Source organism: Podarcis pityusensis, assembly GCF_964106645.2.
Source record: "Podarcis pityusensis genome assembly, chromosome: 1".
NCBI lineage: Eukaryota > Metazoa > Chordata > Lepidosauria > Squamata > Lacertidae > Podarcis > Podarcis pityusensis.
The window spans coordinates 86295772-86323309 of record NC_138028.1 but is presented as its reverse complement, the minus strand read 5'-3'; the positions used below and the strand labels follow the sequence as shown (position 1 = coordinate 86323309).

Sequence of the window (27538 nt, the reverse complement as noted above, 5' to 3'; positions counted from 1 at the left end):
GCTTGTCCTTTGCTTTCATGTTTTTTGTTTTTCTGGAGAGCACACAATACGTTCATCCTTTCCAGATGGTTGTGGGTGGGAAGAAGTTTGGATTTCTCTAAGAAAATGCTCAACATTTGGGAGTGGGAATAGCAATTCTAGCATACTGTCCCCCTGTGCTGCTCAGGAGTAGCATGGCAAAGCGTGTAGACTAGTCCAGGGGGATTAACTTCACGCCAGGCAATTTTTAAGTCATGATTTATGGTAACAACATTTTCTAGTTGTTTGTTTTTTAATCAAGTTTCTGTTTTGAAATGCATACACTTCCAGAACAAGCATGCACATTATCCGGTTGCCAAAAGAAATAAAATCAATTGATTTGCAGTGAAAGAGAGCCTTTATGCAACCTAAAAGCCTAGTTCAAATCCTTTGGTCATGCAACCCAATATTATATGCTGAAAGACCAGATTTGCTCTCTTTTTCTTCTCTCTGTACGCATGCATGGATACTAAGGAAGATGTTTTGCTTAAAGGCTGATGCACGCTGATCTGAAAGTAAAATTTTAGAATTGAACAAAAGGGCATGGATAGTATCGGGCTGCAAGGGCCTTCTAAAATTTCATAAGCAAGGGCTCATAGTGGGCAAGATGAGGTTCATTCAGGACTTGGGCAATAGCTCTCAATGCTCTTTCAGTGGTAGAGTTGTATGTGTTCATAACTTGAAACTGAACACATTGCATAGCTCAGATAGTTGGATAGCATGCAGTTGGAAAATGGCTCAGTGGATGATTAGGATGGCATCTCTTGGCTCCTCATGCCTTAGATAACCCTGGATCCAGTAGGAAGCCCACAATCATCAGTGCAATATTTTGTTTTTATATTTGTTTTCTACATAGATGTGCACCTGAAGTATCAGGTGGCAGCTATGTTTGGTTTTCTTTCTTACATAGCTCTGGGGGTGTGATTTACCTAGTGAAACGCTTCAACAGAAGTTCTCAGCAATGGGACTCCCTTCCTGTGCCTCCAAAAATCGGCACTGGAGATGGTCAGGAGAACCCCCAGAACAGTGGGGGAGGGGGATCATTCCATCTGGCAAGCTGATACACTTGCACAGACAACATTCTTAATAGTGCAATGTTGGATTGGCCCATTGTGTTTGGTGCAACTTAGTTGTAAGCTTTGAACATTTTAGTTTTTTATTTTGAACTCACGTTTTTTTTTAATAAAGTTATTTTAGCCAATATACATATAAAACATTGAATTAAAATAAAGCTTTTCAATATTTTTAATTGCCAGGAATGGGGAATGATTAAACAAAAAGCTTTTTGATATTTTACAGCAACTATAACAGCATAGCAATGTTATCTGAGGATGGAGCAGGTGGATGCAGGGATATGGTCCCAGCAGCTGTCGTTTGCAGCTTAGTTAGGGCATCTGCCTAGAGAACAGAAAATGACCTTGAGCTAAAACAAGCCTTCAGGACGTGGCAGGCACCAAGCTGAATCCAGCCCACCTGCCATCCAAGGCAAACCTTCACAGGTCTGAAATCTGTATTTCCTGCCTTCCTGAGATGGGAGAAATGGAAGGCTGCAGAACACTTGGGAGGCAGCCATAGGCAGTTGATGGGCTGTGTTTGGCTGGCTGCATCATAAATGGTGCAGGTTTGGCCTAAAACGTTGAGAGGTGTCCGATTCATACACTAACGTCAGGTGCATCATCAGTGCTGTATATAAAGGAAGTGCATATTTGCAGTGGGGTGAATTTGGGCACTTGATACAGCACTTTCTAATGCTGCCAGATTCACTTGCGCCACTATTCATACATCACATTATCTACAAAGCCCCCTCGCTGTATGAAGTGGGGGGTGACTCCTATGTATCCAAAAGCCTATCTGACTTCCCTTATAGCTCTATGCCATAGGTAGATAACCTGTAGCCCTCCATATGTTCTTTTTTTCTGAAGTTTTCCAAAATTTCACACATGCATTTCAACACATAATAAAACCATTTCCACCCCCAACTTCCTACCCACTTTTCCATGGTGTTTCTGTTTCTCTCGCTCTGCTGCACTGTCTTCTGTCTCTTGAACCTTAACAAAACTACTATAATCCCTTCTGTTGCCCATGGTTCAAATCCTGCTCGTGTGTTCATCCTATAATAATATTTAGCCCTCCATATGTTATTGACTACAGTTCCCATCATCCCTGACCATTGTCCACCCTGGCTCTGCCTGCTGGGACATCCAGCTCTCAGTACATTACTGCAGTACTTGCAAATGGAACATGCAAGAATTCTGTGACTGAATGCAGGGCCTCTCCTGGATTTACTGGACTGAGTCATAGGATGTTGGTGGCAACAGCAGCAGCAACCATAGTGAAAAATTGCTACTTGAACCAACAGGAAGGATAGAGATCTTCTCAATTGTAGGGACTTTCAAGTTGGGTGCAAAATTGTTCTAATTTCCTAGGCCAACAACTGTCCCAGATTACTTAAATAGAGACAGAAGGTGATAAGCCTATAAACACACACAGGTTTCTCAACATCACAAGGTGAGAATTAAAGATCAAGGGAAGACAGGGTCAACTCTGATTACTGTAACACTGGACATTTCAAATCCAATGCTTAAGTTAATGAGCAATAATTTGATTTCTGTTGTACCAGAAACAACTGCTGCTAATCTTTATTTTAAATACTGAGACAAATCAGTTATCAGTGGTAATCTCTTGCTGTGAAAAGAAAGAAAAGTGGGGGGGGGAACCCTTCAACTCACTTTATTATTTTTTTTTTTAATGATATTTATTAAAGTTTCAAAAAAAAGATACATAGATAAGAAAAAGAAAAATACAAAATACAAAAAAACCACAATTAAAAACAATTCCATCTTTTCATCACTTATCTTTCATTTGCTTGTTTCCCGGACCTCCTCATGCCTCCCTTTTTTGTATTCCAGTTCAATTTATTAGTTCAGCAATTCCTTTCCCTCCTTATTTAATCCTGATCTTTAATCTTAATATATTATAGCATTAGGTTTTTACGTATTGAAAATCCAATTTTTCCATATTCTTTTATACCATTACAGCTAGAAACCACTTAACTTCAATCCAACATCATTCTAACATTCATTAATTTTGCAATATTTCTGTAAATAGTCTTTAAATTTCTTCCAATCTTCTTCCACCGACTCTTCTCCCTGGTCTCGGATTCTGCCAGTCATTTCCGCCAATTCCATGTAGTCCATCATTTTCATCTGCCATTCCTCCAGTGTGGGTAGGTCTTGTGTCTTCCAGTGCTTTGCAATAAGTATTCTTGCTGCTGTTGTAGCATACATAAAGAAAGTTCTATCCTTCTTTAACACCGATTGGCCGACTATGCCCAGGAGAAAGGCCTCTGGTTTCTTCAAGAAGGTATATTTAAATACATTTTTTAATTCATTATAAATCATCTCCCAGAAAACCTTAATCCTTGGGCACGTCCACCAAAGGTGAAAGAATGTACCTTCGGTTTCTTTACATTTCCAACATTTGTTATCGGGCAAATGGTAGATTTTTACAAGCTTGACTGGGGTTATGTACCACCTGTATATCATTTTCATAATATTCTCTCTTAAGGCATTGCATGCCGTAAACTTCATACCTGTGGTCCACAACTGTTCCCAGTCAGCCATCATTATGTTATGTCCAACGTCTTGTGCCCATTTAATCATAGCAGATTTCACCGTTTCATCCTGAGTATTCCATTTCAACAGCAAGTTATACATCTTTGACAAAATCTTAGTTTTGGGTTCTAACAATTCTGTTTCTAATTTTGATTTTTCCACCTGGAAGCCGATTTTCTTGTCCAAATTGTATGCCTCCATTATCTGATAATAATGAAGCCAGTCTCGCACTTTGTTTTTTAGTTTTTCAAAACTCTGCAGTTTCAATCTATCTCCGTCTTGTTCCAAAATTTCCCAATATTTCGGCCATTTGACCTCCATATTGAGCTTTTTCAGAGCTTTCGCTTCCATCGGTGACAGCCACCTTGGGGTTTTATTTTCCAATAAGTCCTAATATCTTATCCAAACATTAAACAATGCTTTCCTGACAATATGGTTTTTAAATGCTTTATGTGCTTTGACCTTATCATACCACAGATATGCATGCCATCCAAATACATTGTTAAAGCCTTCTAGATCCAAAATGTCAGTGTTTTCAAGAAGTAGCCATTCTTTCAACCAGCAAAAAGCTGCTGATTCATAATAAAGTTTAAAGTCTGGCAGGGCAAATCCACCTCTTTCCTTTGCATCTGTTAGTATTTTAAATTTTATTCTAGGCTTCTTGCCCTGCCAGACAAATCTAGAAATATCTCTCTGCTACCTCTTGAAACAGTCCATTTTGTCCACAATTTGCAATGTTTGAAACAAAAACAACATTCTAGGCAATACATTCATTTTTACCGCAGCAATATGACCCAGCAGTGAAAGCTTCAAGTTTGACCAAATTTCTACATCTTTTTTCACTTCAGCCCAACATTTTTCATAGTTGTCTTTAAATAAATTCCCATTTTTTGCTGTCATGTTAATCCCCAGGTATTTAACTTTCTTAACCACTGTTAAACCTGTCTCATTCTGAAACCTCTCTCTCTCCAATGGTGTTAAATTTTTCTCTAAAACCTTGGTTTTTAACTTATTCAATTTAAATCCTGCAACTTGACCAAATTCTTGAATCAGTTCTAAAACCCTTTTGGTACTAGATTCTGGCTCCTGTAACGTCAATACTAAGTCATCTGCAAATGCTCTCAATTTGTACTGTTTGGCTCCGTGTCCCTTTTTCTATCTTAAATTCTTCCGTCACCACATTATTTACAATTAATTTAGCCTTTTGTTCAGAATATATTGCACTTATACCATTTTCAAAACCTTGGCCTACCCCCATACCCTGTAGGTTTTTTTCCATAAAAGTCCAAGAAATATTGTCAAAAGCTTTCTCCGCGTCCACAAATATTAAAACTGCCTTAGTATTTATATTCACTTGTAATTCACTTTAGAGGCTAAGTGGTTTATTGCATTTGTGGTAGGAAAGTTCATTGCACTTTGCAATAGACCAATTAACTTCAGAGGCATTGCTGTACTTGTTCTTTTCTAAACAACAAAAAAACCAGAGTTTGATACTTGAAAAAAAATCCAGCCCTGTTGCATCCTAATTGCCCTTTGTGCTGTGATGTTCTGTCAAGCTGAAATGCTCTTGGTCTATTGATTTCTGGAGATGACCTTCAATTTATGAAAGTGAGGTTCTACTTTTGTTAATGCCCCCCTCAGCAGCCAGCAGTGCTGCAACAAAGTGTTAATGTACTCCTCACAACAGAAATAAACATTTCTCCTCCTCTCTTGCACACTGCTCTTAATTCCATGCTTTACAATGGCTACATGTTGGAATTCTGCCTGGGTCAGAGGAGTGTGCCACATCGTAGGCACCGGCAGATATTCCTGTCGACCTCCCCGCGTCTCCACTCTGCTGATAAGCAGGCGAGGTCCGGCGATTCTTCTCAGATGTATGAGAGGAACACACCGTTCTTCCTCTCTCCCCTTTGGTGTCCCCAGGGAGGGGAAAGAAGCAGACAGAAAACTATTTACATCATTTATTTCTGCTTCTTACATCAGTACAGAGAATCATGTCTGCACTCAACAACAGCAAGAAGAAACTCCTCCCAAGTACATCCAGTACGGGTCATATGACACACACACACTGAGCTAACATCCGGTGCTCAGTACAGAATGGACTGCCCCTTTGTTCCCATGGCAACAGTCACAAACATCCTGTCTGGCTTTCCAGCCACAAGCAGCTGGCTGAGCTGCTAGAGCCTTTGCTTGCTGCAGCATTGGTGCTTTATGGTAACATACTCCCCCTAAAGTATCAATGTGTGCTGCGAGCAAAGCGTCATCCAGAGAAGAAAACAAACAGTTGTTATATTTATAACATTCCCCTGTTGTTTCAGTTCCACCCTTGGAACTACCCGCCACTGGTTTAACCAATGTACCTCTCTGGTTGTGTGACTTCGCATTACCTTGGTTAACAACTCTCTGTTGTGCCTTTGTCTCTGCCTCAGACACAGCTTCAATCTGTCCTTGGTCGTTTACAATAGCAACATATGCAAGGTTAGCAAACTCCTTTGAATACCTCTTGGGTGGTACACCCTTCGTTGCTCTCTCAGACCTACGTAAAAGTTGCTGCTCTTCTCTGCTTTCTGGTTCAGCCTCTGAACTCTCTGGAGAACCAGTACTAAGCTTTATCAATGGTTCATCCTCCTCTTCTGAGGGTCTAGTCATTATGTGAGATTTCCTCTCAATGACTGTGACAACTGAGCTGTCTGAGCTATCGCTGTCATCATCAGTACTACTGAACTCAATAAGATCAAACTCATCATCATCTGAATCGCCACCTGTGGGAAATGTCTGTACTACCCGCTCTTGCTTTGGAGCACTCTCTAGGAACTTTGTGAGAATCACCTGACCAGATTCAGACAAAATTACTCTGTAGAGACCCTTTTCATAACCTACGAAAATGCCTCTGGCATTCTTTACACCACCTGGAGCTTCTGTTCTCACATGAGACCCGAAAACCTTGAAATAGGCAACAGAAGGTTTTCTATTGAACAGCTTCTCAAAAGGAGAACATCCCAACTCTGTTGAGACTTTTCTCAACCACACATGAAGATAGGACGCTAGCGATTCGGCCCAATATACATGTGGCAAATGTGAACTCAGCAATTGCGCATTCATCCCCTTTTGCAATTCTTTGTTCACTTTTACACAGACCCCCTTGTTCCACGCTTCTTGCGAGACTGCAATTTTGTGGTCTATCCCTTTTCCATCCAGGAACTTCTGAAACTTCTGTAACAGAAAAACTTGCTTCTCATCTGTGAAAAGACAATCAATGTTAGCATTATGCATATTTTTAACCTTGTCACAAAACTCCTGAAACTTCTCTAAAGTTTCTTGCGGTTTCTCCATCATATAAACCCAAGAATAATTAGTGAAACAATCCACACACAAAAGGTAAAATCGTGCACTGCCTCTAGATGGTTCTAGAGGACCAATCACATCAGCATACACCCGCTGAAATGCTCTGTCGACCTTCTTCGTCACCTTCCTGGTGCTCACACTGGTCACACCTGCAAGAGAGATTTCGTTAGAAACAGAAGAATTACATTTCATGTAATCACTTTGATCAAAAGTCAACAAATACAGTCCATCTTTCTCTTTGGCAGTAAGAAACAGTTCTCCATCTTTGTAGATCTTGCAGCTTTTAGCATCATAGGACAGTTTCAGTCCTTTCTTTGCAATCTGCGACACGCTCAGCAGATTAAATCTCAGTTCTGGAACCAGGTAAACATCGCTTATAGTCAAGTTCAGACTTTCAAGATACACAGTCCCAATTCCAGTCGCTTCCAACTCCTGACCGTTGGCCTGTTTCACAGTGAAGCTTTGCTTCTTCAACGTCGAAAACAGTCCTCTGTGCGGGCACAAATGTTTTGTACAGCCCGTGTCGATTATGAACGAGTTCCCAACATCTGGCGTGGTTCCTTTCGCCATCATAGCCTTTGCAGGTTTCACCTGGCACTTGGTACGGCTTTTGCCTGACGCCTGAGGCTTCGTAGAGCTGCTCTTTGCTCCTCTTGACTGGCGCGGCTTCTTACAGTTTCGCTGTAGATGCCCAGTCTGTCCACAATTGTAGCATCGGACAGCACTCAATGCTACACCATGCTCTCCAGTAGCATCAGCAGTGGGGGAATTAGAACTCTGTTCTTCCCTCCCCCTGTCCTTTTCTTCCAGTGCAGCAAGTCTGTCGTGTTCATTCAGGACCACAGCACAAACTCTCTCCGCGGTCAGCTGCGCGGCCGGTAGGGAACCAAGCTGACTGGCAACAACCTTGTAGGTGCGGCTAAGGCTGTTTATCATCATGAAGCAAAACACTTCCTCCTGAAGACGGAAATTGCGTTCCACCATCTGTTGACGCAGAAACTTCACTTCTGTCAGGTGCGCTTGAACATCTCCATCAGGCGCAAGTCTCAGATTGGTCAATTTCTCAAAATACAGCAACGCTGAAGAACCAGCATCTCTCTGATGCGTTGTACGCAGCGTGTCCCATACCTCTTTCGCATTTTCTAAATGCTGAACATGCACCAACTGATCATCTGAGACACACAGAATTATAGCAGTCCTGGCCCTTACATTCTGTGACTCCCAACCTCTGGTTGGTGCTGCAGGGATGGGGTTTTCAATTACATCAAAAAGCCTCTGATTCTGCAGCAGGGCCTTCATCTTTACAGACCAAGATGAATAATTGTCATTGGTTAAGGGAGGTGGGCAAGGCAAACCTCCCCCTTTCTTGGCATCCATCTTGAAGCCAAGCCTCCAGCTCACAATGTCAAACAAACTGTAAAATCCAACAGTTGTTTTTTCCTTTCTCACGCAGCAAACTGCAAATTGTTTACGCTCTTTGCACCTGGCAGCTAAACTCAGGCTGCTATTGAAAAGTCCCTTCCAAGAGCTCGTAAACCGTGTAGCCAAAACATTCTCTGGTTTTGTTTCGCTTTCCCAGGCTTACACGCAGAGTCCAGCCCCTTTGCCAGTAACTTTCCAGGACCGTTACCTAGCAACAATGCATTTCAATAGGACATCTTATCTACCACAAAAATTTGTGGAATGCAGGCTTCAGCCTTCAAGCTGCAGGCCTCTTCCTCCGGAGCTTTTGTTTTCTTTGAAACGCAGCTCCGTGAACCAGGGAATTAATCTTCCTGCGTTCACACTTTTAGCCCGAAATGCAGCATACCTTGAACTTTGTTGCTCTGGAAAACACCTCTTCTTTCCACCAGCTGTCTGTGGAGCCTCTGGCTTCTTTCAGACGCTTCTCTTCCTCCTTGGAGCAGAGGAGGACAATCCACCAGCCTCTCATGCAGATGTCGATGGATCGAAACCATCCGAAGGCTGCCACTGTTGGAATTCTGCCTGGGTCAGAGGAGTGTGCCACATCGTAGGCACCGGCAGATATTCCTGTCGACCTCCCCGCGTCTCCACTCTGCTGATAAGCAGGCGAGGTCCGGCGATTCTTCTCAGATGTATGAGAGGAACACACCGTTCTTCCTCTCTCCCCTTTGGTGTCCCCAGGGAGGGGAAAGAAGCAGACAGAAAACTATTTACATCATTTATTTCTGCTTCTTACATCAGTACAGAGAATCATGTCTGCACTCAACAACAGCAAGAAGATGGGGGAGCAGCAAATCGGCCTGGCATCAGCATCTTGGAGGGAAAGGGGCACGATGGAGCCCAACAGGACTCATGCTGGTTATACTCTGGAACTCAGAACGCAAGGGAGAAACTTGCTAGGAGGAAGGCACGCTTGGCAAATCCACACCGTGATCAACTCCTGCCAGGGAACCAATGTCCCCACTGTGGAAGAACGTGTGGGTCCAGAATTGGCCTCCACAGTCACTTACGGACTCATGGTTAAAACCGTGTTGATGGAAGACAATCTTACTTGGCTATGAGTGATCGCCAAAGAAAGACAGGATCCTTTCGTTCTTCTTACAGAAAGATAAGGGACTGCAGGCTGGGCATGACATGATTACAGATGCTTGGCTCATTATTCTTCTTCTTGTCCATTGGTACCATAAAGCACCAATGCTGCAGCAAGCAAAGGCTCTAGCAGCTCAGCCAGCTGCTTGTGGCTGGAAAGCCAGACAGGATGTTTGTGACTGTTGCCATGGGAACAAAGGGGCAGTCCATTCTGCTATCTACAGCGAAACTGTAAGAAGCCGCGCCAGTCAAGAGGAGCAAAGAGTAGCTCTACGACGCCTGAGGCGTCAGGCAAAAGCCGTACCAAGTGCCAGGTGAAACCTGCAAAGGCTATGATGGCGAAAGGAACCACGCCAGATGTTGGGAACTCGTTCATAATTGACACGGGCGCAACGGTTCACATGTGCCCACACAGAGGACTATTTTCGACGTTGAAGAAGCAAAGCTTCACTGTGAAACAGGCCAACGGTCAGGAGTTGGAAGCGACTGGAATTGGGACTGTGTATCTTGAAAGTCTGAACTTGACTATAAGCGATGTTTACCTGGTTCCAGAACTGAGATTTAATCTGCTGAGCGTGTCGCAGATTGCAAAGAAAGGACTGAAACTGTCCTATGATGCTAAAAGCTGCAAGATCTACAAAGATGGAGAACTGTTTCTTACTGCCAAAGAGAAAGATGGACTGTATTTGTTGACTTTTGATCAAAGTGATTACATGAAATGTAATTCTTCTGTTTCTAACGAAATCTCTCTTGCAGGAGTGACCAGTGTGAGCACCAGGAAGGTGACGAAAAAGGTCGACAGAGCATTTCAGCGGGTGTATGCTGATGTGATTGGTCCTCTAGAACCATCTAGAGGCAGTGCACGATTTTACCTTTTGTGTGTGGATTGTTTCACTAATTATTCTTGGGTTTATATGATGGAGAAACCGCAAGAAACTTTAGAAAAGTTTCAGGAATTTTGTGACAAGGTTAAAAGTATGCATGATGCTAACATTGATTGTCTTTTCACAGATGAGAAGCAAGTTTTTCTGTTACAGAAGTTTCAGAAGTTCCTGGATGGAAAAGGGATAGACCACAAAGTGGCAGTTTCGCAAGAAGCGTGGAACAGGGGGGTCTGTGTAAAAGTGAACAAAGAATTGCAAAAGGGGATGAATGCGCAATTGCTGAGTTCACATTTGCCACATGTATATTGGGCCGAATCGCTAGCGTCCTATCTTCATGTGTGGCTGAGAAAAGTCTCAACAGAGTTGGGAATTTCTCCTTTTGAGAAGCTGTTCAATAGAAAACCTTCTGTTGCCTATTTTAAGGTTTTCGGGTCTCATGTGAGAACAGAAGCTCCAGGTGGTGTAAAGAATGCCAGAGGCATTTTCGTAGGTTATGAAAAAGGTCTCTACAGAGTAATTTTGTCTGAATCTGGTCAGGTGATTCTCACAAAGTTTCTAGAGAGTGCTCCTGAACAGGAGAGGTTGATTGTTCACGCATTTCCCACAGAGGATTCTGATGATGATGATGATGATGAGTTTGATCTTATTGAGTTCAGTAGTACTTCTCTTCCTCCTTGGAGCAGAGGAGGACAATCCACCAGCCTCTCATTCAGATGTCCGATGAATCGCAACCATCCGAAGGCTGCCACTGTTGGAATTCTACCTGGGTCAGAGGAATGTGCCACAGCGTAGGCACCGGCAGATATTCCTGTCGACCTCCCCGCGTCTCCACTCTGCTGATAAGCAGGCGAGGTCCGGCGATTCTTCTCAGATGTATGAGAGGAACACACCGTTCTTCCTCTCTCCCCTTTGGTGTCCCCAGGGAGGGGAAAGAAGCAGACAGAAAACTATTTACATCATTTATTTCTGCCTCTTACATCAGTACAGAGAATCATGTCTGCACTCAACAACAGCAAGAAGAAACTCCCCCATCTGCCACTCTTGGGATGGTTATTTGTCCTCCCTCCCCTCAAGCTTCAGGGCATTGGACTCTGGCCCCACGGCCGGCCCTATCTGCAACACTGATGTTCTTTGGCACACAGTGGGACTTACTTCCGAGTAAACATGCTTGGGTTTGCACTCTATCAGGGTGCGGAACGGGTCAGAAGGCGTCCAACGTGGGGCCTGCAACCGAGGAGAGAGCTCTATTGCTGCCATCGTAGGGTGTCCAGGTCGGCGCATGACGCTCTTAGGCAGCCGCAGCAGCAGCTCCCAATTAAGCCTGCAGATAACAAAAACACGAGCGCGCGCGCGCACTCTGGGGCAGCCGCCTTCTTCCCGCCCCGTCGGGCCACCGGCTGCAATAACAGCGAGAGAGGGACCGAGCAATGTACGGAACAGTTCAGCGTCGGGGGATGAAGTCGAGAGAGCTCTTTCGGCAACCCAAATAATTCGGTTTTCCCCAGCACAGGGCGCGCCTCCGTCCAAGTCATGCTCACCTTCATTCATTCATGAAAGAGGCCGTTGTTGCCTTCAGGAGCGCAGTGTTCAATATATACCGACTGTGAACGTGGATTATTTCAATTCAGGTTTAATATGAGGGAAGTTAGTAACACGGATCCCACCCGCGAGGTCTCGCCCCTCCGGGTGTGAGCTGGAGACAGGCTTCAAATGAAAGCTTATGCTCAAGAGTTCTGTGCCCCATGGAACGATGTTTCCATTAATTGGAACGGGAAACAGGAAAGCCACACTAAGCCTTACCACTTCTACTCAGATATAAACCCTCGAAAATTCAACGGGCCAGGTGGGAATTGTTGCGTAAGATTCTACATCGACTCTCCTTTTTGTGGGTGTGGGAGGGAGAGGTCGACCTGGCTAACTCTCCTGGGTGTTTGTCCATCTCCTACCGATGGTTAATGATGGCAAACACACTCTCCATACGTTTGGAGGCCCTTTTCTTCATTGTTTCTGTACATTTTTCAGGGCTGGGGCAGTTTAGAAATTTGAAAAATAAGTGCTTTTGCCTTTCCTTGCGTTGCCTCCTTCCTCTTGACCCGCGGGCGCCCAACTGGGGGGGGGGGTCTAAATCTGTCCTGGTGGATTCTTGTCGTTCTCCGTGTGGAGAGCAGACGAGGGCGCCGGGAGAGGAACGAGCCGCCCCGTCGGAGAGAAGCAGCAGGGGTAGCAGGGTGGGGCAAGAGGAGCTGCCCAGGAAGCAGCAAAAGGGGACGCGGGGCTGGGAGGGACGCAGTCCTTGGCTCCCCCCACCCGCAGCCACCTCCGTCTCCTCTTCCTCCTCCTCCTCCTGTCGGGGCAGGGCGGGGACTCGGAGCCCCGCTGGCCGGGCAGAGCGCGCGGAGCTGCTGCGGGGCGCACGGCGAGGGCTCCAGCCGCCCCATGGCCCCGCTGCTGTTGGCGCTGGCCGCTGCCTCCCTCGCTTGGCCGTGCGCGGCCGCCCCGTCGGGGAACCGCTTCTCCGAGGCGCGGGTGGCGCGCTGGGCGGCGGCGGCGCTTCGGCACGTGGCGGCGGCGCAGTGTCCCGAGCGCGGCGGGCTCTTGCCGCGGCCGCAGTGCCAGCGCCTGGCGCGCCTTTCCCAGGGCCCTGGGCCCGCCGTCTATGTCTCCGAGCCCGCCCGCCCGGGCCACAAGGTGCGGGCGCTGCTGCCCGACGGCTGGGGAGACAGGCCCGGCGCTCCGCCCTTCGTGGCCGGCCGCAACCAGAGCGGCAGCCCGCTGCGCCCCACCGGCGCGCCCTCCGCGCAAGACGCCATCCTGGTGCTGGACCCCACCCCGGGCGCCAACTTCGGCCACCCGCTCCTGCTCTTCTATGTCGACTTCAACGTCAGCCCGCGCCGGTGCCGGAGCCGCGACAGCCTCTACGTGGGTGAGTGAATGCCGCATCCTCGGGCCACGCGCGCCCCGTGGACGACCACTCCCAGCAGAGAACATATTGGCTTGCGCCCATCCCACCCCAGGCTTCCTATTTCCTCCCGTTCCATGGTGCCAGGACCCAGATCAGATCTGGCGTTTGTGCTCAAATCTGCCCGCATTTCAACCCTAAACTACAAGGAGCAATCCTATAGAGGAGCCTGATCCTAAGCATATGCAGAACGCATATGCAGAACCGCACCCAGCTTCTGATCTGCGTTGTAAAGGCGTCCACATCAGATGACCCGGCATAAAATAAGGTGGTTTAAATAAGCGTTGTACAGCGGTTAGATATGAGATCTAGTCATATCTGAGGCCCAGTGCCGCTCTGGTTTACAAAACAGGCACTTGCGCCTACCCTTCCCCAAGATTCAGTATCCCAACTGCTGCACCCTGTGACCCGCCTTATCCTCGGGACATTCTTTTCTCACGAAAATTACTGGCTGGTTTATGCACCTTAATCCTCCTCCTGGTGTTCTTCCTGGATCACCTCTTCAGATATTTTGTAGCTTCTTTTTTAGCATTGCTTGGGGCAGAGTGCCCTTTGCCCCAGTATCTTAAAAGACAGGGAAGAGAATGTTGGGGCGGGAGATAAACTGTCCACTGAGGATGGGCTAATCTGGAATTAATTAAAAGCAGTTTTTATATTTGATTGATTGATTGATTGATTGAAAACATTTCTAGGCTGCTTAATATTAAAAAACCTCTAAACAGTATACAGAAATCCACAAAAAAGAAAATTAGACAGTATCCTAAAAACAGATTAGAACATTAAAAAACAGCAACCCAGGTAAACAGTTATTATAGAATCAGGGATTCAGGAAAAGATATGTCTTTTCAAGAAAATCAACTGATGGATGATACTTCAGGTATGGCAGAGGGAGAGACATTCCACAGTGTAGGAGCAATGTTTGGGGTTGCAAGATGATGTCCTCCCAGATAAGACTGAGGAGTGATTTGGGGTCTCCATCTTGTGACTTGTCTTAGTTGCTCGAGGGATCTAGTTGCCTGCTCTGCAGTAATCCTGGCTCTTCCTCTTTGCCAGACACTGATTTCCATGGTAGGAGCTATAAGCAGGGTAGGGGGTTTGGTGTGAGATGTGAGGAGCACCTGCTTACTACAGACTGGTCTTTGGGTTCCCTCTGATCCTATGAGCCAGTGAAATCTGGAAGGAAGGCTGCCTGGCTTCTCCAGCGTCCTCCTTTCACATATGCTCCTGTTCTCATCTCTGCCTTCCACACACATGCTTTTGTAACTGCAATTGGCAAGTGCAGTTGGGACTGTCGGGGCTCTCACAGTGTCTCCTTTCCATCAGTGAGTTGTGTGTGACGCTGTCCCTAGTTCAGTGTTTGTGTCAGTCCTGTATGCAGTGGCATCCTGAGACCAGCCTGCAGGGGTTACTTGGAGAATTTGGGATAGCCAAGAGAGAGGATCTACTGCTGGAGGGGCATCTCCAGTTCCCTCCTGATCCTGGGATGCTCTGGGGAAAACTCCATCCCTACAGCCTTGAGGGGCTCTCTGGAGTCTAGTGAGCTTCTGTAATCTCAAGGCAGAGGTGGCATCAGCGGAAGAGTCTGGTACAGGAAAGTTAGAAGGTGCTGCAGTGCAAAGGGTGACAGGTGGGAGGCTCAGTTGGGTGGAATCTCTCTGGCATGACTGTCATTGATGGGCTAATACTCAGGGTGTCTTTCAGGGCTTAGTATGAATCAGGGTTTAGCCCTTTGAACACAGGAATCCCAGAATCTGTGATATAAGATATGTGACAGGCAGAAATCAGCCAAATATTTGTGCTAGTGCAATAGGATTCCCTCTCCGCTGTGCCATCCCCAAATCTGATCCAGAGGGTTGAGGGGAACACCCAGAACAGATTTTGGGGGTGTGCAAAGGGGAGAAAGCATTACATTGTGCAAGGAGAATTCCTTGCTCTTAGGCGCTGAAAACAACAGACAGTTTATCTGAGCCCAGGGATCGTTTCCTTCGCATCAGTCTTTCTTGCTGATGTTGAAAAGTAGGATTGTTGCTCTAGTCCTAAACCGTCTCGCCTGGGAGTAAACTCCATTGAATTCCATAGGATTTGCTTCTGAGTAGACATAGTAGTATTAGTTAGACATGCTTAGTTAATTAATTGATTTGTTCTATGTAAATGAGGAAATAAAAAAATTCTGGAAGGGGGGAAGCATCCTTTAAAAGAAATATATTTATGCGCATTACTGTATATTGCAAGTCTCATATTAGAAGAGATTTTCACTCATGTGGCTGAGACAACAGAGGAGGAATGCATCTTCTTTCTTTTAAAAATAACTAACCTTCATTATTTTAAAATGATTAACTTTTTTTTTAGTGTGATTAATCATGGAGTCCTTTTTTAGCCTATCAGAAATGTGTTTTAATCCATCAACCTTGTGAATTAATTGGCCAAGCATTGCAGCCTAACTGGTAACCAACTCCTTTCTTATCCTCTCCATTTTTTGGAGGGAGTTTTATACCCCATACTTTACACCTCTAGGAGGAAATCCTCTTTTATTCTGCTTGGGGAGACAAGATTCTGATTTGGTTCTGCACAGATTACAGTAGAGATGTAGTATGCACAGGAAATTATGGCTTGTTGCTGTTGTTGTTTTAATATTTTTATTGACGTTTTAGATAATATATACAAACAAGAATGCAAAAAATATTGTGAACCCCCAGCAAACCAGGAGACAAATGGTCATAAACAGTATATAATAAGACAAAATAAAGAAAAACAAGATGTATATTTTCTCTGGTCTTTCCACAGGGTTGAGGGTGTTGCACATGAATGCTCTATAAACTGCTCATCGATCACAACTGAAGCAAAGATTCATTCCCATCATCTGTTCCACAGAATCTAATAATATCTTGGAACCTTTTTGAACTCTACTTGTCCCATGGAGAAATTAAGAAAATTAAACCATGCACTAAAATAAAATAATATTAATGTATATATATAATAATATATAATATCTATTATTCTGTGTCCAGGGCAGCTGTCCACCAGCTCCATCTGGTACACCAGCTGAGACCCTGCCTGCCTGTGCACTGTATCGCCAGAGTGGTGCATGCTCTAGTTATCTCCCTCTTGGACTACGGCAATGCGCTCTGCGTGGGGCTACCTTTGAAAGTGACAGGGAAACTACAACTAATCCAGAATGCGGCTGCCAGATTGGTGACTGGGAGCGGCCACTGGGCCATATAACACTGGTCCTGAAAGACCTCCATTGGCTGCTGGTACATTTCTGAGCACAATTTGAAGTCTTGATGATGACCTTTAAAGCCCTAAACAGCCTTGGTCCAGTATACTTGAAGGAGCGTCTCCGCCCCCATCGTTCAACCCAGACACTGAGGTCCAGCACCAAGGGCCTTCTGACGGTTCCCTCACTGCAAGAAGCGAAGCTACAGGGAACCATGCAGAGGGCCTTCTCGGTAGTTGCACCTGCCCTGTGGAACAATGTCAAGGAAATAAACAATAATCTGACTTTTAGAAGACACCTGAAGGCAACCCTGTATAGGGAACTTTCTCAGCAGGTTTTATTCCAGACATGTTTGTTCTTTGCCTGCAGGCGGCTACGAATGCTTGATTCCAGCCCAGAGGAGCCGCTGTGAGAACCAGCTGAAGCGCCGACCGGGCCGTGGCAAGGGAAGGAGCCAGCGGTCTGCGGGACGCATCCGCCGCGAGGAGCCCCCCGTCGGTCTCTGTGAGATCCATTTCCTGCCCATGGTAGTGGTGGCACAGGACCCCAAACACCTGCAAAGGCTGAACTGCGTGGGTAAGTCCCTGGATTGGACGGGCAATGGAGTGGAGGGGGGCAGGGTTACAGGATCAGGATTGTAAACCACAAAGGAGACTTCCCCACTTTCAGGATTTAGGAAGTCCAAACGTGGGCAGTGGAGGAAGAGGGGATGCAGCAGGTAGATGACAGTCTGGCGCAGTGGTTAGATTGCCTGGTTAGGACCTGGGAGACCAAGGTTCAAATCCCCACTCACCTTGAAGCTCATATCTGGCACCTTGGGCCAGTCACTGTCTCTCAGCCTAACCTACCTGGTTGTGAGGACAAAATGGGAAGGGGAAGAACAATGTGACCACCTTTTTTTAAATTATTTATTTATTTCAACCGTTTTTCTACCGCTTAACACCTTAGTCCCTAAGCGGTGTACAGTAAGGTTAAAAAGATACACTAATCAGTTAAAACTGTAAAAAAGCAGAAAACTTTCTTAAAGTGCCTGCTGGAACAGAAAAGGTCTTCAATAGGTGTTGGAATCTCAGCTGGAAGGGAGCACCACAGAACTAGAACTTAATTGTCCCAAGTTTGCCCTTGGCCTAGGGCACCTCAACTCACCAATCATTTTCTTATTTCCTGTGTCCAGAGGTGGATCTACTTTGAAACTAATGAAGTTTGAGCTTCAGGGCCTCGAATCCTGGCAGCGCCCCAGAAGTAACTTCCGTCTCCATCACTTAAAAAAATAATGGGTCTCTTAGACCCCATATGAGTGGATTCATTTTTTGTTATCTATATTTCAATAATCCCAAGGTCTGAGAGTCCGTAGCGCAGATGTTGTAAAGGTGTGGCAATCTGTTGTGGAATGACCCCATTGCAGATGATAACAGTGGTTACCCAGACCTCGTTGTGAAGGGGCCCCCATGACAGTTCAAGTGTCTGTCAGGGTCTGCTCCATGGGCCTGAGATTCTTTCACCTCCTGCCTTCCTGCTACACTTCCTTTTCTTTCCCAGATCTCCGTGGATACAGCCCCTGCCCGGAGCCCCTGCCCCTTGCGAGCTCTAGCTCCACAGCCGCTTACTGCGAACTCAACAAGAACACGCGGCGATGCCACCGGCAGCAGCTTCCGCTGTACAAGTCTTGCCGCATGTACCAGACATGTGACCATGCTGTGCTGATTGCAGGTGAGAAGTGGTGCCTGGGGGCTGCGAGGAGCTGCTGGTTCTGGGAATCTGAAGCCATCAGCGGTGTGAGGTGATTTTTTTCCTAAGGTAACAGTTAGGGCCAGAGGCACCAGCTTGTGAGGGCGATAGCGGGAGGGGGCGATATTGTGTGAGAGAGAGCATCGCGCCTCCCTCCCTAAGATGGCAGAAGCTTCCTGGGCTTTGGGAAGGAAGCTCCAGACTTTAATACTTCAATAGTCTAATTTAGCGGGGACATTTAGGGGACTAGCCTAGTCCCCCAGTCCACTGACCACACACCACTGCAAGCCATTGCATTTGGCCAGCGGATAGATGAGGGTGAATCTGATTGGAGGCTCAGCCTTGTGCTGCGTCAGCCCATTGGTCCACCTAGCTGAGTATTGGCCACTCTGATTGGCAGTGGCTCTCCAAGGCTTCAGACAGCGGACATGCCCAACCTTATCTGGAGATGCCGAGGATTGAACCCGGCCCTTTCTGTGTGCAAGTACATGCTCTGCTACTGAGCGACAGCTTTGTTCTACTGGGCATGAGCTTAAGGGGCCCCTTTTCTCCTTGAGGGGCAGTGTTAGTGCTCCTATGCCCCTTGCAACCAGCTTCAGCCTCTCCTCCACCATGTTTTTCCCCCTGGATTGCTTACCGTGCTTCTCCCCCAGGTGGCTGGCAGGAGCAGGTCACCTACCCCCGCCATGCGCAGAACCTGCTGCTCTTCTACCAGATGCTTCGACGCAACGGCTTCCGCCAAGAGCACATTAAGGCCTTCTTCGCGAGCGAGGGGCAGGCCTCAGGTACCAGCACGAAAGAGAGCTAGCTGTCGGCTGCAAGGGTGGGATGGGGCTCTTGGTTTCCTTGGGGGGGGTGACTTTTCAGTGCCCATAGGTAGGGCTGGGCGATAACCTGGTTTTCAACATTGTGATATATCACCAGCTAAATATTGTGATAGACTGATATCTCATGATGTCTAAAATAAGGAGGAAGGAGGAGATAAGTCGAGATACTTTGCCCGGCCCTACAGCTGAGCAAGTCCCAATGCCGCTCCTGCTCACTCGAGCTGGAGGGACTTCCTTAAATTTCAGCATCAGCTAGCTTCACAAAACTGTGCTTTCTGCTGGCTGCTTCCAGGCACAGGCACAGGCACAGACACAGAGAGAGAGAGAGAAAAGGGAGGGAAGAGCATCTGCTCATTCAACTCAGGGAGACACAGGAGCACTGGGTGGTTTCCTGGTTTTTCCAATATTGTGATTTTTGCATGATACGTACACTCACGTACACATGTAATTCATGATATATTGCCGGGTCATTTATTTTGAAACAGTTATCACAATGGGGCCAGAAACTGGTTTTAAATGATATATCAATATATCCCCCCAGCCCTACTCAGGGGTGTCGGGACGCCATGAGCTGCTCTTCAGAGGCAAGACTCTGTTCCTGGCACTTCCTTCTCCCTGCTACCAAGGTTCTGCATTGGGGGGGGGGTGTATTGCATTTCAGAGTGTCACCCTACTTGTCCATCCCACTTGAGAAAATGCTGGGTGTGAATGCATAAGTAATCTAGCCCTGGGGAAATCTCGCCTTTGGGTTACACGTCCCTGCAAAAATTACAGGCCTGCACGGCATGGACCAAACCACTTGTGGGGCATTTTGCAGAGTGGGCTAATGAGGGAGCCTAGCAAATATTCCCATGCTGCTCCCAACTCTGGCCCCTTCCCAGATGAGCAGGATGTGGTGGCAGGGAGCAAGTGGCGGTAGGAGGAATGAGGATGCCACGGGGAAGGTGTTCCCAAACTGTGGTCAAGCTGCTTTCAGGTGGTTCGCATTAAATACTCAATTGTATTTTCATGCTTCTTCATTTTTCTTTCCTTGCGTTTTATTACATTACAATTTGAATCGACAGAACGCAATAAAACACGTATAAGGAGGACTCGGAATACAACTTGAAAAATCAGGCAGCATCTAGCATGGTATATTCTAATTGGTACAACAGGGAGAAAAAAACATTAAGTGGTGTGCCAAGACCAATGGTTTTTGGGTGATCTGTGGGAGGGGGGACTGCTGCTTTGGTGTACAAGACTGGAGTGGGTTGGAGGGAGGAGACAGGCTTGTGGGACATGGGATTAGCAGATCCCTCTCTCCCTCTTCTTTTCCGGACAGTGACTGTGGAGATGGGCGACGTGCACCCAGCCACCGAGAAGCTGGCCATTCGCTCCCACCTGGCCCTGGTCTGCAGGAGCCTACACTGCGCCGACTCGCTGGTGCTCTACCTCAACAGCCCAGCAGCCAGCGATGGCACCATGCTGCTGTGGGATGCCAACCGTAATGGCATTGTAAGTGGGGGGGGGGGTCAGGGCTGGAAGCCAGGGAGAGGCTGTCTAGGAGGAGCAGGGCAGCGCTTGCCCATGGAGCCACCAACATTGGCTGTCCCAGGCACTCGTCTCTCTACTCCCGTTATGAAACATCACAAGCCATTTCTGTATTGATTGATTGAGTGAATTTATATACCACCCTATACCCAGAGGTCTCAGGGCGGTTCACAGAAAAGATCACAATATATAAAATCAAAATAAGTACAATAACCTAATAACACCTCCCCCAAAAAAGCCACGTTTCAAAAGGGTATAGGAGACAAAATGAACCTGCTGCTGTTTTCTTTTTTTTGAGGATATTTTTAAAAATTGCCAAGCCAAGCTGATCTATCATCATTGTTCAGGTATGATGGGAATGGTCCAGTTTTTTTTAGCCCTTTGGCCTTAGCTATGATAGGAGGAAGGTTCTATCCCATCCTCTGTCCCCACTATTGATATCAACCCTCTTCTAGTGGAATTTTGCATGTGCAGACAAAACCCTCCAGAGCTTAAGGATGGATGGGGTGGCATGATGGATATAGGTATAACATCACTGTAGGAGGAGAGAAGGGTATGTGCCTCTTCCCTCTCTCCCTCCCAGCCCTCCTCTGGTGCACAACCTCTATATGCGAATTAACGTGTGGGGGCACAAGAAATACAGTACCGCACAAGTTACAAAGTGGTGCTGCTTATTTCACAGCAGGGATATCATCTCTTGGGGCATATCTCTTGCCAATTTATTGGGGGGAGTAACCCACCAGGTAAGTTAGGCAGAGGAAGAGAGAGATCAGAGGGAGAAATACATCGAGGAAATGGTCTAAATTAGTCCCCATGAGCAATGCTATTAAATATATTATTTTGTCAAGGAGTCTGTGGCTCTGCCCAAGAATTGTCTCCAGGTGAATTGAGACAGCCGTACGCTGACCCATAGAAATCCAATAGGAAACCTGTCATGGTGTTCTTCATTGCTCCTCACTTTTAAAGTTAGAATTTTGAATCTGTGACAATAGCCACAGCCACAGGCCTCCTGCCCAGTGTTCAGCCAAGCGCTGATGAATGTTGCTTGTTGGGAAAAGCTACAGGTTGGTGCAGAATGAAGCAAGCAGCAGCAGCAGCAGCAGCAGCAGCAGCAGCAGGTTAACTTACAAGTAAAACTGCTTGGAGGTTTTACAACAGTCAAGTGGTATATGCATCTTGTTAAATGAATGACTCCTACTTCATCATGATACATCCAAAAAAGGACCTTGGCTATTGATGCTAATGTCACCTGCCTAGCCAAGCAGGGAATGGGGACGCTAACGATATAAAGGAGACTTTCACTCATGCATTTATCACATGGGGGTAAGCCAATATCAATTGCTTGCAGGGAGCAGTGAAGTTGGGGTGCCAAGTAAACCCATCTGGGGCAGGAAAATGCAGAGCGGCTGCCTAAGATGCTGGTGCACACATACAAAGCGGCACCAGCCCTTCTCAAAGGCCTGCATTTGGCCATTTGCCAGGTTTCCTTTGGGGTTTCCTAGGCTGGAAATGGAAAGTGAAGTGAGCCACTTTTGGCAGTGGGGTGGTGGAGGAGGAGGAGGTCATCCCACCTGTCCCAGCATGTCCTGGGAAGCCCGACTGGAGGAAGGAGAGATGCTGACAGAACTGCAGGTGGAGGCTGCAGCCCTCTCCTCTCCTCTGTTCCCTTCAAAGGGCCGTCCAGCTCTTTCATGTGTGCCTGCAGGGAGAAAACAACACTGGCCTTTGCAGTGGGTGCTCGCCCTGTCTTGCTCTTTCCCATTTAATCCGCTCCTTTTAACTCCCAGGCAGTGGAATCCCCTTGATCTCCTGACTGTGGAGCGGGGAGGGGTGTGCGTGTGTGTCTGTGACCAAGGGGCAGGTGCTGATGAGCTGTCCCTTCCCTGCAACAGGCAGATCCTAAGGAGCGGTACCCCATCTCGGAGCTGCTAGCAGACTTGGAGAGCTGCAACGCTCGCCGGGTTCTCCTCTTCCTTGACCAGAGCTATCCGGGGCCACTGACAAAAAAGCTGCGGGCATCACGGCGCCATCCCAACGTGGTGCTCATACGTAGCACCACCACCGCCACTGCCACCACTACCGCCAGCGGTGGGTCGGCTTTTGCCGAGTTCTGGGCCGGACTGCAGCCTGACCAGTGCCTCCTCCAGCATTTGTTGCCGGTAAGTGCCATGGAAGGAAGGTGGGCAGTGATTGTTCGGAGTCCAAGGTGTGGTGTTTGCAGAGCATAGGAACATAAGGAGTCAGGCTAATTGTCCAATGTTGTCTACTCTGGCAGTGGCTCTCAGGTTTCATGTTGCCTGCTGTCAGGTCCTTTTAACTGGGGACACTGGGTTTCGAACCTCGTACCTTCTGCATGCATATGCTCTGCCACCAATTTATGGTCCCTCAAGAGATGGCAAGGATGCATTTGTTTGTTCTGGACATAAATACCAGGAGGCTCAAAATAGTGACTAGGAAGCCCCTGTCCTCAAATTGCTTTTTGGCAGGTGGCATTAGCAACAGGTGTCTCTCCAGTTCAAAGTGGCTACTTCTAGTGGCAGAATCACTAACTGGGTGGCAACACTCCCTGGGTTTCTACTCCCAGTTCCAGGGGAGGGGAGCGGGGAGTAGGGACATTGGTGCTTAGCCAATTAACATAGATGAAAACTGGCCTGAGCTGTGCAGCAAGTTCAGGGCAGATCACAGCTCCTGGTAAGGCCAAGTCATCTTATGCACCATCTTGCAACCAGTTTGGTTTCTCCTCTGTGTGTAGGGAAAGAGTTGGGAATCAGCTGGGCAGCATGGCAGACTGAGAAATAAATGCTTAGGTGTAGAGGCAGCAATGCTGGAAACTAGAACTTGGCAAATGGCCAGAGCCAACCTTTGCTCATGTGACTGACACACAGGCCATCTGTGATGACAATTAGAGAATGACATCTGAAGTTTGTGGAAGGTAGCTTGCACTAAAGGAGTCTTTTGATGTGCAATATGGCACCTTTGGAAAGAAAACCATGTGTTTTGTTACATCCCAATTAGTTTTACTGCTCAAAAACAGACCATTGCCATTAAAAGGAAAAAAGGTGTGTATATTCAAGGTACATTCATGGATGCAACAAACTAAAGGAAGTCACTGAAACTTACAATTTTTTAGAGCTTGTGGAAGCCAGCCAGGCAGGCTTAATTCAGTTTGCTTTACTGGCCATCCTTACAGGCCAATTGTATAAGATACTGAGATAATGTACCTGAAACACTGATGCGTTGGAAGTGCTATATAAGCATTGATGCTGACGATGGATTGAGTCGTGGCCCAGGGCAACCTTAAGTGAAGCAATCTCTCTCGTTCCTGGCAGGTGGGTCCATGGTCTGCAGTCTTTGGCTCAGGTACCCCAGCCCAGCTGCTCAACGTCTCATTAGCAGGGGCGCCCTGCCACTCTGTGCCACCCCTGGGGGAAGAGGAGCGCCAGCGCCGCTACCAAGGCTGCCAGAACCTTCCCACCATGTTGTGGTACCAGAGCAGGCACCAGCAGCTGCAACAGGACGACGACTGAGCCTCAGCGGGGTGCTACCTTGGGACTTTCCTCAACTGACCCTTCCCCCACCCCCATGAGGTTCTTCTTGGCTTCGGAGGACATGGGTGGCGTTAGCGATAGCTAACGGACAGGATTGTTGCTGTGCAAACTGCCACACAGGACCCTCAAAAGCCGCTTCCGGCAGCCAGAGCTAAAAGAAGCCAGGTACACACACACACACACACATACACACACACACACACACACACACACAAATATATATATATAGCCAAGCCTACTCTGGCATCTTCAGATATGGCCAAGCATGCGGACGGAAGCAGTAGGGTGACAATCATTGCTAGACTAGCAAGTCAGAGCACCACGGAAGTATGGGAAGAGCAAGTGGGGAACAGCAGCTGCCCTAATGCAGACACTGTGCTGCACAAACACCCCCCCCCCCAAATATGGCAGTTTCCTCCCCCGCCCCCTTTTTCACTTGGGAGCTGAAGTTGAAGAACTCTTGTATGTAAACCCTAAAGCACCCTTTGCTGAGAAAGATTGTGGGAATGGGGAATGTGCTGTAAAACAACCAGCCCCTTGAATAAAAGGGCCACTGTTCTTGGCTTCCTCCTTCAGTTGCTGTTTTAACTTGTTGTGGTGCCTTCTTGGAGTTAGAAGCAGTAAGGCAACAAACTCATGTCTGACGCTGCAAAGATAAAGCTGAAACTGATCAGAACTAGGGATTGGCTCCTTTCCCCCTCTGTGTCTGTTACTCTCTCCAGCGCTAGGTCCATGGATAGTTCTGTCTAAAGATCTAGGGGCAGAATTCCCAGAGTCTTGGCCAGGGCCACCATCGCTTGCCCACGCAGCCCAAGACTGCCTGGAGCTGAATAGCTTTACAGTAGGAACCCTTTAGGTCCTTCTGAAAGCGGCCTCCATAGAGCCACCAAACAGAAAAGCAGCTACCTGGGCTGGGTAGGAGATAGAGAGGCGTTTCTTATTGTTTTTCTGTGCCCTGCTCCTCCTTTCTACCCTGTCTCCGTGACTCCAGGTCCCCTCTTGTTTTTCCATGTCCCTGTAGTCAAGGGATCCAAGTAAACCAGACCCATTTGAGAAGCACTTTCTCTCTGTGCTCTCCGTTGTGCAGAAGTGAGAAGGGTCTCCATCCCATCTGCCTGCCAGCCAAAACTCCTTTGAGATAGGGATCCTGTTGTTGTCAGCATGACTCCAAGCTCCCAGCATGGCTCAATAAGGATGATGGGAGTTGTAGTCTGCCAACATCTGGAGGGGGGGCATGGGGTTCATTACCCTAACCCTTTTCGAATCCTTCTCCCCCGCAGGCAAAACTAGAAACGGGATCCAGGGATCTGAAAACACTTTTTCGAGTTTATGAAAATTAAAACGGGACACCTCAAAATCAGAACTTACAAAAACACACACACAGCCATTCTGCAGGCATCTCCCTCTGTGGTTGTATACAAAGTGCTGGCAAATGTTCACGCATGCCCCCCACCTCCACACTCCATTCATCTTTGCAAGGGAAGACATTTTGTTGAGAACAGTGGGGCAAGGCAGCCCTGGTCCCTGCCTCCCCCCACCCCCCACCCCTTTCGCAATTCCCTGATAATACACCTGGATCACCAAGCAACAGCTTTCCCAGGAACGCTGGCAGTAGCTTGGAGAATATACTCTGAAGTTGCTCTAGCACTACGTGCAGGTCCTGCTCATGAAGAACTGCATGCTGGGAACCATACGCAGCCTGTAGTCTTCCTCCAGTTTGGTCTCCATGGCCTCACTGCTAACTTGGTGGATCATCTGTGTGCTTTGGGTGCCTGAGCATTTCCCCCTTTATGCCATACAGAGGAGGTTCAGAAATCTAACAGCAGAGGTGGCAGCTGCTGCCTTTTTGGCTTCGAAGCCACATCCTTGCAGGATTTGCTGTTGTCACTGTCAGCTGCTCAGTAGTTCTCGTTGCTTGGCTATGATTCTGTGCTTGCCTCTTCTTCCTCCCCCTCTCCCTCCTCTTCCTCCCCCTCTCCCTCCTCTGTCTCCCCCTCCCCCTCCTCTGTCTCCCCCTCCTGCTCCCTCTCCTCTGTCTTTTCACTGGTTGCATAGGCAGAGCCTTCCTCGCTTCCTGCTTTGGTCGAAGCACTGGCCTTGCTTTCTGCAGTTGACTCAGCACTGATCTTGCTCTCCACCTCCGTGTCACTTCCTTGTTGCAGCCACATGTCAGAGTAGATGCCACCTTTGTCCACTAGCTGGTCGTGTCTGTTAAAGGGGCAGAGAGAGTTTATTTCACAAGGCTCCATGCCAGGTACGCCCCCTTCGTCCCTCAGAAGCATCCACAGACCCACAATTTGCTCGCCTTCATTGTGGATCCTTTTGAAGATACACAGCCAAACCCTGTGGCCATTCTGCTTGTAAAACTCTGACGGCCTTAAAGGGCTTGCGATCTGCATAACTTATACAGACTGCAAAAATAAAAAATCCTTGGCTGGATTGCTGGTTATAAATCTTACTTTATAATTTTTAGCACTGGGCATGACTAAGAGCTTACCTTCCTCGCTCCATCACTCGGCCATCCTTGATAACTAGGATTTGATCGGCCTTGATCACCGTGGAAAGCCTGCAGAGAGAGCACAACCACCAAAGCTGTTATCAAGAGGGCAGAATGCAGTAGTGATCCCTCCCCAGCTCAGGACTCTCAGTATAACACACCACGTTAGAGCTCCTCAGAGAGGGAAAAGGAGTCTGCCTGGAGAAATCGATGCAAGTGAGGAACTAGTATTTAGGCTCTCCTCTTCCGAAGGCTGCAGCATCCCTCTAGCTGCTATTATGCTGAAGCCCTGAACAGAAAGCTCCTGTGGCAGGATGCTTGCCCATACCTGTGAGCCACGATGATGGTGGTGCGGTTCGCACACACTTTAGCCAGGGATGCCTGGATATTCCTCTCAGTCTTGGTGTCCAGTGCTGATGTCGCCTGAAAGTGATCCCAGAGTGCATTACAACAATAGAATTATACAGTTCTAAAACCGCTGCAATTATGAAACAGGTTCAAAATGTACCAGAACATCAGTTGCAAACTCAAGGCATAGCAGTGGGTGGATGAAGGTCGGGGACTCTTGACACTGATTGCCAAGAATGGCAGAGAAGATCCCTTGGGTCAGGTGAAATGGTAAAGAAGGTCTCCAAGTAGCTGAATAGCATTGTGGCGGTGAATGGAGGCTCCCAGATTCAGGAAGGCTGAGTGCTACCCATTCTCCCAACCATTTCCAGGGTTTCAGCTCCAAGAAAGGAGAGCATATGCGGAAGGGGGCAAAGGGCAGCTGAAGGCTAGCTTTAGGAACAAGGAAACAAGTGTGACCCACAACAAAA

The 27538-nt window shown here is 47.3% G+C and overlaps 2 protein-coding genes across 2 annotated transcripts in view; one reads left to right on the top strand and one right to left on the bottom strand.

The window, feature by feature from the left end:
* Positions 1 to 12850: 12850 nt before the first annotated feature.
* Positions 12851 to 24798, top strand: LOC308475538 (uncharacterized protein; the record flags this gene model as incomplete). Its single annotated transcript, XM_081002581.1, has 7 exons — positions 12851 to 13337; positions 16960 to 17166; positions 18130 to 18300; positions 18972 to 19103; positions 20467 to 20639; positions 22568 to 22834; positions 24005 to 24798. The coding sequence occupies 7 exons, from the start codon at positions 12851 to 12853 to the stop codon at positions 24200 to 24202; spliced, it is 1635 nt and encodes a 544-aa protein (XP_080858707.1). The 3' UTR covers positions 24203 to 24798.
* Positions 24799 to 25529: 731 nt separating this feature from the next.
* The window catches only part of ABCB6 (ATP binding cassette subfamily B member 6 (LAN blood group)), a 28824-nt gene continuing 26815 nt past the window's right edge, over positions 25530 to 27538 (bottom strand). Inside the window, exons 18-20 of the mRNA XM_081000418.1 lie at positions 27049 to 27143; positions 26721 to 26789; positions 25530 to 26431 (exon numbers count right to left, since the gene is read on the bottom strand). Of these exons, the coding sequence (XP_080856544.1) occupies positions 26143 to 26431; positions 26721 to 26789; positions 27049 to 27143 (453 nt within the window). The 3' untranslated portion in view covers positions 25530 to 26142. The remainder of the gene's footprint in view (positions 26432 to 26720; positions 26790 to 27048; positions 27144 to 27538) is intronic.